The sequence below is a fragment of the Trachymyrmex septentrionalis genome, unplaced genomic scaffold (genome assembly GCF_001594115.1).
Source record: "Trachymyrmex septentrionalis isolate Tsep2-gDNA-1 unplaced genomic scaffold, Tsep1.0 scaffold11, whole genome shotgun sequence".
Classification (NCBI taxonomy): Eukaryota; Metazoa; Arthropoda; class Insecta; order Hymenoptera; family Formicidae; genus Trachymyrmex; species Trachymyrmex septentrionalis.
Window position 1 is genome coordinate 2,159,878 of NW_017304228.1, and position 13,180 is coordinate 2,173,057.

Consider the following 13,180-nt stretch of genomic DNA (forward strand, 5'->3'; position numbering starts at 1 on the left):
TGAATTTTAGTGCAATTCGAAATGAGATCATATAATTGTAATAAATATATATACATACATACATATACGAGCGATGAATATATACACACGCGCGGTTGCACAGCCCCGATAAATTAAGAAAGAAGGCGAGGAAATAAAAGGAACTTATACGGTGTAAGTCGAGCTCCATATTTTACAGAAAACGTTATCGGCGATGTATAAACTGAACGCGTTACATTTACATGTATATACACATTGTATTCATGTATATATTAATTTCCTGAGAATATTAATTAACTCTTCGATATATAGCCTCTGGCTTTAAATAAAAATGATATAAACAAAAGGATATTATGTACATATTTTTCAAGTAATTTGATTTACATACAAATTCGATTAATATTTTCACACATATAAATTATACCTGATTAATATTCCCTGGAAAAGTTAATTAACATCCTCGACGAGGATCATACATTTATAACGTATGTGAAAAATCATTTAACATCGGTTTCAAGAATGTCTCTTATAACGGACGAAGCACGATTACAGGAATATTAATTACTTTGTGCCCTAATATTATCACAAAAAAATGAGTCAGCGTCTTGCTCCGATTAGAATCGCCCTAGCTAATCAATCTCAACGTATTACATACTGACTCAACTATTCTCGTTCAAGTCTTAATAGTTACGAAAGATCATATATACATTCGCTGGTTATATTATTCGCGGAGATGACGATAGAAAAGTATGTGGTTTACATTATACGTTTACGTTCCGTATATATATATAATAACGTCTTTTTTTTGCTATAAGAAATTCTATTGTATTATATTTTATGTCAGCATAATCATCGACTAAAGATTTGAAAAGAAAAGTAAACGAATGAATCCGATATTTTACGTGGCAGCATTATTAATCTTTTTAACGATGTTGAAAGGAGTACCTTTAATAATTCAATTGCGTAAATTTGATGCAGTCTATTCCTGAAAAATTCTCAGAAAAGCTCTCAAAATGTTGTGAAGATTATCTTCCTCAAAGCTATACTATTCGTTCTTAAGCGACGATTTATGTTATGCGATAGAATTTTTCTTGTAGAACATATTGTTTTTGAATATAGTCATACTTTTTTTACATTAAACAGGCGTCTGTGTGCAAGTATAGAGTAATACTGTAGAGAGAACAGTAAAACGTGTATCACTTAGAATACTTAAAATTTAAAAATACTATATTCGCGCGATTGCCAAAGCTCAGTGACCGTATTGTTTTGATGTATAAGAATGAATTACATTTACATAGATAAGATTTTCCTTATTTTTTCTTCTTCAAAACATATATGACGTTGCTTCTTATCGCAAACAGCTGCATCGACTGAAGTAATAGTTTGCAATCCGACCTGGTCACGTTTCGCTGTTCTGTTTCCTTCGTTCGCGAAAACACTGTTATCTGTCACGATCGAAACGAGATACTTGAGTGAAGTCTGAAAGTATGACGTTATGCTAACGCAAAGACAAATAATTGATGACTCATCGATCGGTCTGTTCTTGCTCGGAGGGGATCCTAGAAAATTTATATCAAATATTCCTCAGTCTTGGACAGTGATTTTTTTTCTTTCATTCATGAATAATTCTACATTTGCTAAGTTCTTGTTTCAATGTCTATAGTCAGAAGGGCACCGTATTTGCCGGTGAACAGTTCGGATTGCGAACTTTTAATGCGTTTGGCTTATCTAGACGTAATTGTATTTAGTTCAGCCTAAGTCCACAATCAATGTAAATTGAACCACCATATTAGAAGTTCTAAATAACGTGGATTAAATTTTTACACGAAGAAGAGAAATGAAAGGAAAAAGAGCATTTTTGTTTAAAATATGAATACTTTATCTAAGATTATTTGGAAAAATAATTTTTATGTATTATAAAAACAATGATAAATTTAATAGCAATAGAGAAAACTTTTACTTAATAGATTGTACCAAAAAGCTACAATAAAAAGTTTTTTATAATAAGATAGTAGTATATTTAATTTAAAAATATTTAAAAAAAATCACTAAACAACCTTTGATAAAGAAAGAAGATCGACAGATTAATTTTTGATGAAAAGCTTATTGAACGTAGAATTTTATTAAATTCTTCATGTAAATTGTTGTTATTCAAAGAATAATATTTCATCAATGTACAAATAAATAACCGACTTTGATCATAAAGACGGTCACAATCCACGAGAAAGTCGCGTTGAATCTGGCACTATTTGTTTGTAACTCTTTTACTAAAAGTGCAATAGACATACTGATATATATGAGGCACCGTTTTATTATGTACAATCATTATTTTACTAGAAGGAGGATTTGTCCAAGTGAAAAATACGTGGTACGACTTCTTTACGTACTAAATATCCTTTTACGAAAGCTAGAGTATTACCACCGAGAGAATATTTGAGCGTCGCAATGTACATTACTTCTTTCGTGCAAATCTTTTCAAATCGTTGCCTCGACGTTTCCGTAAGACACTAGTACCGACGCTGCTAACGATAAAAGTGATGGCAACAACAATGATCGATGATAGCGATAGTGAAGTGACGCGAAGTTGCACGCGAGCACGACGAGTTCTTGAAATAATGCTGTTACTGTAAACTCACCGAGTACTTATGCGATAATTCGTATATTCGTTCGGCACCGTTGAGTTGGCGTAATTAGAGGGAAGGGAAATGTCCTTTATGAATCGCAGCAAATGTTTTTCAGGTCCCATTCACGAGCGGGTTACAGGGAGCGCACATGAACACGGTCTCGGGGGCCTAGAGCGAATCGCAGCACCAGCTCGCTGCGCGTTCGAGTGATCTGTTTCTGCATAATAAAAGTTGACGACGACGATGTAGACGATAGGGAGGATCGCAGATTATTCCATCGTACTGACGGGCACCTGTACAGCATGCGCTGTCATGCCCGCGACTCCACGGGCTACACAGCGCAACCTTTCCTCGTGCCATACAGCACCTTCAGCTCCGGCATGATAATCTTCTTGATGAGCGCATTCGTCTTGGCGGTAAGCATATCGCGATGTGGATCTTTCTTGAAGATCTTGATACCAGGCCGGTGCACTAAGAAGGCGTTGTCCAGGATAAGAAAGTCATAATCGAGAACACAGAGCGCGTAACCCTGCAAACATTCACAAGCGATAACCTGATAGCTTTTGTTTATATAACAGATAATGTAAAAGATAGTAAGAAAAATCTTATTTTTAATTCCTCAGGCCGTTTATAGTCCGTTCTTATTTTAAGACTGTTTTAATGTATGTCTTAAGATGTTAGTACAAGATTTTATGACTTTATGACTGGTTTACGATATAATCTTACTATAGTACTTAATGGTCTTAAATAAGAATGAACTATGATTACTTGTCTCAAACGCATATTTCTTACTTATATTCTAATTGTATCGTATATTAATTTTTCGTAATTATAAATACTAATTACATTTTAAAAAGAAATATTAACACTTTATAATTATTATTCTGAATTATACGTTATACGTATAATTTATTATATCTTCTTAAATAATACACTAATGTTTTAAGATAGTAACGTTTTTTATTTATTACGTCGCATTTTTATTCTGAATATTTTGCGTAAGTTTACCTGCGTCATTTTATCACTCTTTCCCTCCCAACTAAGTCTTTCGTCGTAAAAAGGATCGTTATTGGTCCCGATGAAGATCGGCTCCCAGTGTACGAAACTGCCAGTCCTCTTGCCAACATGAAACACATGCAGGTTCTCCGTCTCTGGCGCTTCCTGCCATTCCTTGCTCTTCGGCACGTTATGGCAGCCGGAGCATAATTTCTTATGAAAGGGTATGGCGGTGCCTGCTTTCAGCATCTGTATCTATAAATTTACATGACTCTTCGAAACGGAGCTTTGTGAAGTATTCAAAACGCGCATAAACAGATCTGTTTCCGTCCCCAAAAATATTCGCCTAGATCACGAGTGTTTCATGAGGCTAAAAATGAATGAATGAATGAATGAATGAATAAATGTATCAGATCTGTATGTGACATTTCGAGCTCCAATTCATCATTCACTTACATATATTTGGAAAAAAAATAAAATAAAAGAATAAAAGAAATGTTACGCAGACAAATCATATACGCGTACGTCGAGATTACAATCGCTCTCTGTTATGCTGTGCTAGTTCTGAATTCTGACGCGACAAAAGGTATATTGTGCCGTGCCGTGCCGTGTGGTACGCACGGCAACCGGACAATAGCGACGCTAATTCTACATATCAAGGTCCACGGTCAAAGGAAGCTCCATTGATTCGCCGTCGACCCTCGCGTCCGCGCTATTAACAACACGACAGACGGACATACCGTCGACCTCGTCGCGCTCTCTTTCGCGCGTGCTTAATTGCCCCCAACGGACCCCAATCATATGCGGATCGGCGAATGATTCGCGAGTGGCGAACGTACCAGACGCGTCTTATTATTAGGTGGCTGGTTCTTCTCGTCCACTTCGAAGATGGACAGCACAAAGACCTTGGGATTGGGCTTGTGGAGAGCCGGCTGATCTCGTTTGCGGATCATCTCAAGGAACTTGTCGGGCAGGTTCGGGCTGGGATACAGCTCGATGTCGCTGGGGAACACGTAGAAGGTGGGTGCGGATTCACGCGCTATGTTACGGCCCACATTCACCGGGTACAGCAGCTTTTTCTCATTCTTGTACATCTTCGCGAGGCTGACGTTCACCCATGGTGGTCCAAGCGAGCAGTTGTACGTGTCGGAGGCGATCTTCTCCGATGGCGGTATCTAAGATGGGATCGTAAATAAACATTTAAAAAGAAAATACCAGAAATTTTTCAGTATGAGCTTGACAAAACTACGAATTACAAAAAAGCTTTTCCGATCTTTCGTATTTCATCGCGTTTACATACAATATATAGAGATGCTGCTGACACATAAGGCGCAATTTTGTGCAAAAGAAATTCTTCTGTTCCTAATTTTTATTTTCCAATCTTTGATATGTTTTGAAATAATTCTTTTAAATCTTTATTATCTTTAGACAAGGCGCAATTCGACTATATTACTTTTTTCCTAGAATAGAAATGTGAAAAGTAAGAAAACTTCTACCATTGAAAATAATAAAGAAAGTTTTCATTTTTTTATATTTCCACTAGAGAAATAATCGTTTGATACGTATATATGTGGCCCTGTATGTTTTAACAAATTTTAGTAGCATCGACAAACAAATAATTATCTGTTCCGATTGATGGTTTTAGATTTTGTGACTAGACTTTGGTTTCTCTAAATTAATATACAGTACACATTTCGGAAGAAATTAAATCTGACAGAAGCGTGCACACACAATTGGTGTTAGGAATGAAGAATTGATAAAAATGTTAAGAATTGATTTTTAATCCTTCTTTTGCAATCTGAGTCTTTTCTAATACAAGTAAAATTTCACTCAAATTTCTCCGAAATAAAGAAGGTTAGAATCCGATTTTTCGTTTCCTAAAATATCTTATTAATAGAAATTTTGAAAAAAGATATTGAAAAATAACCCTAAAATTTTCTACATTTTTTTAAAACCTAGAACAATAAAAAAATTCGGCTGGACAAAAAATTCAAATTGCAGACGGAAAGAACAAGAATATAATTGTAGATGGAGAATTAAAATTTAATTTGACGCCTCCCATTGTTAATATGCCTTTGTATAGTATACAACATGCTTGGGGTGGCCCTGATAATATATGTACATATATATAAAATATATACACGTCGCGTATATATTCAATAGCAATTGACATGAAGTCCTTTGATCATAGAAACTATAATGACGATCTTTGATTATAGGTTTCTATTCAAAGGTTAAGCCACATAAGCCAAGTTTAAAATATACATACACAATAATAAATTTATGTTATATATATGTTATTCATATAAGACCGTTATATGAATAAATCATGCAATTAAGGAAAAAGGCTTCTACAGTCGTACGTTATTAGATACTAAGATCTAGTCACGATAGTATAAGACTTTTTCCTTAATTGTTTAATTTAAATTTAAAATATATTGTATATTTTTTTTATGTGATTTAATGTTGTCGATTGCCATTGGATTATGGAATGCGGATAGAAAGAATATCAGATCCAGATATATATATAATTCAAGGGAAGGAATTTAATGTTGATGAACGATTGGATATTCATGTATGCAGGACACGCGGTTTCCGATTGTAATCGCGATTACGTTAAAGAGTCGTTTGCAAAACGCGAGCCACGCAAGCTTCGTTCTTCGCAAACGAAACTGCGGGGCTGTTTTACGATATCCAGATATGCGTATCCGCTAGATCCTAGGTACTCGTTACAATACAAATAGACAGCAATAACGGCAACAAACAATTGCAGTTCGTGGTACGAGCTAAATACCCTTCGCAAACGAATTGCATATGCATAAGATGGATTCAAGCACGCACTAAATTGACGGAAAACAAATTATCGTGGAAGGATGTAATGTTTGATATCGAATTTCTAATTTATTTAACGTATTGCTCATTAGCGGCATTAACGGGGATATAATTAATCGATTTTTACATGAAATAATCAACACTTGCAGAGAAAATAATATGGAAAAAAAGAATCCTGATTTTTCAATAAAAAAAGATTACCACAAAAAATAAAAAAATAAAAAAAAATTTCCAATTCAATGTAAATAAATATTTTTGCAATTTCACGAAAATAATATATGTAATTAATTAAAATAAATAAATAATAGCAATTATAAAATTAATAATTGTTTCGTGCGTAATAAATTAATCGCAGGCTTTCGAGTCTTCTGATTGTGAGATTTTAATGCCCGTTTCCATTAATGTAGATTAACTTTCATCTTGATTCAATTTACTCTTTATCTTTTTCTATAATTCTAGAAGAAAAAGATAAACAGTTAAATCGAGATTAAAATGAATCTTACATTGGCGAAACCGGACCTTACCGTTCATCTTTTTGTAGTTCTAAGAATTAAAAAAAGATAAAGTTGAAGTCGAGATTAAAGTTAATCTACATCAGTAGAAACGGGCACAAATTGAAATAATAAAGTCAACGTGTTATATTACCATACTCGATACTTGCAAGAAGTGAATTCACTATGCAGGATACAAGAAGGATTTAGTAAACACGAGGCATTCAGTAACAGGCTGAAGCGATTAACAGGAATGAATGTTCATTCGTTATATCAAGTTAGGACATTCGCCAGATGTTCGCATTTGCGATGTATCTCTAACTCGAGAGGAACTCAGGAACAAGCTGATGAGACTCGAGGGATAGTCTTGGATCATCGGGCCGTCTATTTACCACTTTTGGCACGTGTTTACTGCTGAAGAAGGCGTGAAAGGTCACCAGTTGCGAGACCAGGGGGCTGCCACAGTTCCTCGAGTACCTGATAGCGTCGAGGGTCGCCGGGAAGTCGGTGCCGGGTGCGTGCATGGCGATCGATATCGGCGCTCGCCAGCGCTCCAGCAGCGGTTCCAGATTGTCGAGGAACGTGTAGTCAGCGTGCGTGGTGTATGTCACGCTCTCCCAACATTTCACCGCCATGCTCATCGGCACGTAATTGTACAGCACCCAGTAATCACCGCGCTGTGCCCGTCTAGGCTCTGTCGATTTCTCATTGCAGGCCACGGCTTCCCTTAGGCTCATTGGTTCGCGCACGACGTTCGTCGTGTTGTTCCTCACCTAGACGAGGACGAGAAAAAGAGAGAGTCGCTTTAATCACCGTTCGAGGGGGAAATTTGCATTTGCATGAAAAGCAGCGGAAATACCAAGAATAGCGCAACGACGATCGCCTACCAACCTGAATTCTTCTATGACATCCCGACACGTTCAAACCGATATCACTTTCTACGAGCTTAGATACAGAAATAATATACTTCATTAACACTAGAACTTATTAACCGCCAATGATATTCCGATAGAATTGCCAAAGGTGTCAATTTGCTAATCTCGTATCCTTATTTTCGGTAAAAAGTTACTTTAATTTAATTTGTATATTATTAGAATTATTAGAATTTTATAATATTCACATATTTTCAATATTCTGCATATTTAACATAAAAAATTAACAATAATAAGAATGACAAATGTATTAATGTCGTAGGACTCCTTGATATTTAACAATATAAAGACTAAAATGTAAGGGGAAGTAGGAGTCAGCGCGGTAATCGTTGCGCAAGTATAATAATGAAAATGTTTATATGTCCATTTTTAATGTAAAATATAAAAATATAAAAAGTTGGTATAAAATCCGTACGCGTTTCGACTTCATCATCATCAATCATTTTCAACGGTATCAATATAACTCTAATTTAGTACAAATAGTGCATCAACATCATGGTACTAACGATCCAACATCATAATGAAGTTTTCTTTAACTTTATCCTAGTTTATAAAAAAATAAACAAATTGAAATGATTACCGGAACCAAAATGGCAATGTCGACGGTTCTAATGTTAATATTCCAATGAGGATGAGATTAATATTCGAATGCGGATGTATTTCAATCTCTATCATTACTAATTCAAAAATTAATTACAATATGTAGTCTACTAATTCCTATTAATTCTCGATTATATCTTCATTTCACTGTCATAAGCTATATCTAGCAACCGAACCGTATTTAGCAATTAATCTAAACGTCAAGGGAAGCCATTCAAAGGTGAAAAGAGAGTTGAGGGAAAACAAAAGATAAAAGGAAGAAGCAGTAAAAGACGGAAGGAGTACCGTCTGATTACGCGAGTGTTCCTGCGGCTTATCAAGAGCCTCGGCCTTGGCCCCGTTGGGAGGCGTCGTAGTGACGAGGCTGATCCCGAGAGAACGGCCAGCGCCACCGTTGTTTGTCGGCGCCGCATTATTTGTGGCGCCGACGAGAGCGGCCGACGACGACGAGGAAGATGATGCGCCAGCTGCGGCGCCTTTCTGGGTGCCATTTACGAGGTCGTTTAGACTACTTCCGTAGGTATCCGACTGAAGCGGCGCCGCCGCCGCCCAGTTGGTTGGGGGTTCCTCGATCCACGGTCCTGACGAGCCGATGTGGGCGCACACATACAGCAGCACGCACACGTTCAGAACCACCGAGAGGCGCAGCGCCCAGTTTCTGCGAGCGATGGCTACGATGCTCATCCTCCAGGTCCGATCGAGGTGATGAGGAGACGCGAAGAGAGCCGGGAAGGAGGATCCTCCAAGAGAGAATCCTACCTGGCGACGATGTCAATTTCCTCCACTGTCGTTATCAATGCTTGAGTCTACGATTCTCTTGCTGGCGTCGACCTGCCGCGTCCATCTCTTCGCGGTCCACGATTGATTGGCGATCAGGACCTGCTCATGATTCCTCGGAGGCTGTCGACCGAGGCTCAGTTGCGTGCAGCACCTGAAACGTGAGTGGAAGGGAACCTTTGATTATGACGGAGGTCGCTACAAATTACTTCGTGAGTTATTCCGTAATTTTAGCATACACGCGAGTGCATGTATTATTAGGCGCTCGTTAAGTGATTTCAATAGTTTCCTCCCCCAGGAAACAAGATTAATGTTCGTTTCTACCAATGTAGATTAATTTTAATCTTGGTTTAACTTACTTTTTATCTCTTTCTAATGCCCGTTTTTACCAGTCTAGTTTAATTTTAATCTTGGTTCAACTAATTCTTTTCATCTTTTTCTAGTTCTAAGCATTAGAAGCTATATATTGATGTATCATAAGTTGGATCAAGAATTAAAGTTAATCCACATTGGTCTAAAAATTAGAAAAAGATAGAGATAAAGATTAAATTAAACCGAGATTAAAGTCAATCTATGTTGGTAAATGAATATGAGAAATATACATCTGCACTATTGACATCTGTTTTGTAACTGTAAATTTGACTGTCTTTGAAAACAAAAATTAAATCAATGAAATCTATTGATCTTGATTATTTATCTTAATTCTCTCTGAAGAGCCAATCGAGCATTTAAAAGCAAAAAAACAAATTTATAAATGGCCCTGAACATTGGAACAATAAAAAAATAGATTAAAGGACAACTGGGTAATGGTGCGGTAATTAGTGCGCAAAAAATTTCTAGTAAAGAATATATTTACTTCATAATTGTAGCCAGTCAGAACGAATCGTTGGCATCGATTTTTCCGATGGCTACAACTATAAAGTAAATATATTCTTTATTGCGCATTAATTACCACGCCATTACCTTTAATTACCCTATAATCTGTCTTTTTACTATTTAAAATCAAGTTCCTTATTCCGACTTATATAAGAGAACTCTTCGCGATTAAATTATACAAATATTATATCCCACAGCTATATTGACGTAATCCATAAAATGTAATATTTAATTAACACATATAGAATCATGCTACGCAAACAAACGTCAGCAATTTTATAACGCGTAAATAACTGCTGTACAATTTCAAATGCTATGGCAGCCTTCGCTGCGAATAGATACACGTTGCTCCGCCCTGTTTCATCTCGCTTCAATAGCAATAACTGATATCTGTTGTTGGATCTCTTGTTTATCTCACGATCCAGTTTATAGCGCATGCTGCACCGACGAGGACGACTTTCCCCCTATCTCGCATCTTCCTTTCCGTCAACATGGAGTGTCGCAACTAGAACCCCTTACGTCGCGTTCGTAACGCGAGATTATTGAATCGGGCGGTCCGAATTGAGCAACGACGGATTCCTTCCGCGGGACCGCGTGCATCCCGTGATTTGAGCGAGCGAACGGCGAGTGAAATCGAGAGGGAACGACAGGACAGTCATTATCGAAAGACGGAAAGAACAAGTAGATAATAAGAAGCGAGTCGTTGGTCTCCTCCTCGTGACCGATCTTGCGTCAACTCTACGGCAACGAACGGGACTTACGAGTCACCGTTGATAATTCGATGACTTTCACGCAGGAAGACGGAGGTTCTCTTTTTGCGTGTCTCTTGGATTGAGAATTTTTCAATTGATTTTCCTCTCGGAGAAAATTTCCGAAACAATCTCATTTACGATTACACTGGAAAAAGTCTCGGAATTCTAGTAAGTTAAATCAGAAAGGTAACAAACTTACAGTATGCGAACACAGTTAAATCTCAAATTCAGATAACCAAAAATTCAATTATAATAACTAGAAATCTGCTTTACATACTCTAAAAAATATGTGTGAATTTAATCATGCAATGTCTATAAACAATAATTTTCAACGTGTTAATATTAACATCATGATGTGGATTTAAATCTAAACCATAATGGTATTGATATAAATATCAGGGGTTTTACATAAATCCCTGCTGATATTAATGTTAATTATTATTATTAAATATTAATTATTACTACTAAATATTAAATGAGACAATGTTATCATGGTTTAATATTAACACGAACGTGATGAGAAATATATAGATATGATGTTAAATCTATATTGATTTTTTTAGTGTATGATCAGAGTGTTTTATGTCCAATTTCTTCACTTCCAGATAAGTTGCGGAATAATTTTATCTAGAGGATAATCCAGAGGATCTCCATTGTAATCTGAGAGATATTTTTTGGATAAAATTATCTAGAGGTGAAGAAATTGGGCAATATTTGTACTTCTTGTTGATACAGATTACTTTACTCAGTGTAATGATAAATAAAAAAATTCGTTTCTTTTTTTTTTCTTTAATAGAGTTTTATGCATAATTAAAGTGAATGTCGCAGAGAAAATGTATAACTAAGAAGTGAGACATCGAAGATCGACTTTGCACTGCATTGACCGAAGAGACTTCGATTAAAAAGTAATACCGTAACACACACATACAAAACTGGGTCACTCCGTCGTAATACAAGACAAACGCTTCTAAATGAAAAGCGACGGGAAACAGGCTTTAAAATTACTCCGGTAGGAAAACATTGTAATAGTATTTCGTGTCACGAGAACAATTTATGGCATGCGATATGCAAGCGTTATAAACCAGCCAGGCGTATTTCAATCAAAAGTTGGAATTATTAGCGGCGCATTGGGAAATTGCACGACGCGCGCGATTTCTGCTTACAAAATTTACTCCGCGACTTAAGAAAGATGTAGAGGCGCGTAATAAACGTCTCTCATGTCTTTGTGCTTGTTGGCTCATATAGCCGTATTATCGGTTCGTACTTCAAACGTTTATATAGTTATCTTAGATAAAACGCAATGAGATTTTTCTGTCACAAAACGATGGAAAAATAAAAGGATAAAATGGCTGATAACCTCACGATGCAAAAATAATAATTTACTGTTATCGATGTCATTTAACCAATAATTTTATCGCCGTAAACATTATCTGCACGCAAATATTAGTGTAAGATTCGGTGCATTGACAAGAGAGAAGTGTTTGTATTTATGTATGTCTAATGGCATATTAATTTGTGTACAATGATATATTAAAATAATTATAGTTAAGAGATTCAATTTTACAGTTAATAATATAATAATATGATGTTAAGTAATAATAATCTTATATTTATAGTTTTACTAATTATGAAAAAATGTATTATGAACCATAATAATTTCAAATATCATAGTAAAATATCAAGATATATATATTATAAATAAAATAAATATTTCCATGTAGCAAATGCAATTGTCGTAATTATAACTATTTCTTGAACATTCGCTTACTATTTACACGGTAACAATAAAAAATAAGAAATATAAGAAAAGAAAAAAAGATGTAAAAGAAAATAAGAAATAAAAGAAAAATAGAGATATAATCATTTTCACGATTATAATTGTATAAATATATACCATTCATGATGATCGTAATGCAGTTGAACCAGTTATATTTATAATTTGCTTAGTTAAACAACTATAAATATGTAGCTGCCATCAATTATAGATCACAGTAATTGCAACCATTTTTTTTCAATGTGCGATAAGAGGAGTTATCCAGCTATGCGGTTTTTTTCTCATACAATGCGTATACAGCTCGGATAGAAGTGATTTCCGATGTGGAACCGTCGTCATTCGCGATAAGAGCTCGATGCTCGATTTGACGACCGTGATCAATACTGCTCATGGTTAAGAATGCTCGTTAACACATTCACTGCCATGATGGTCATTCGTAATTGATAAAATTTTTTTTAATGCTTAAAAAAAATTAAAAAATTAATACAATTTAATTATTCAGCGAATTTTAAATGATATAACCAGTTAAATAACAATAAAAAGTGTG

The 13,180-nt window shown here is 35.7% G+C and overlaps 1 protein-coding gene across 2 annotated transcripts in view; it reads right to left on the minus strand.

Annotated features, from left to right (window-relative positions):
* Positions 1 to 2,130: 2,130 nt before the first annotated feature.
* LOC108750133 (beta-1,4-glucuronyltransferase 1) overlaps positions 2,131 to 13,180 on the minus strand; it is a 59,850-nt gene continuing 48,800 nt past the window's right edge. For both annotated transcript variants that reach the window (XM_018489394.1, XM_018489401.1), the window contains exons 2-6: positions 8,740 to 9,385; positions 7,315 to 7,695; positions 4,439 to 4,774; positions 3,612 to 3,854; positions 2,131 to 3,132 (exon numbers count right to left, since the gene is read on the minus strand). In XM_018489394.1, coding sequence (XP_018344896.1) covers positions 2,935 to 3,132; positions 3,612 to 3,854; positions 4,439 to 4,774; positions 7,315 to 7,695; positions 8,740 to 9,138 — 1,557 coding nt within the window. In that variant the 5' untranslated portion in view covers positions 9,139 to 9,385 and the 3' untranslated portion in view covers positions 2,131 to 2,934. The remainder of the gene's footprint in view (positions 3,133 to 3,611; positions 3,855 to 4,438; positions 4,775 to 7,314; positions 7,696 to 8,739; positions 9,386 to 13,180) is intronic.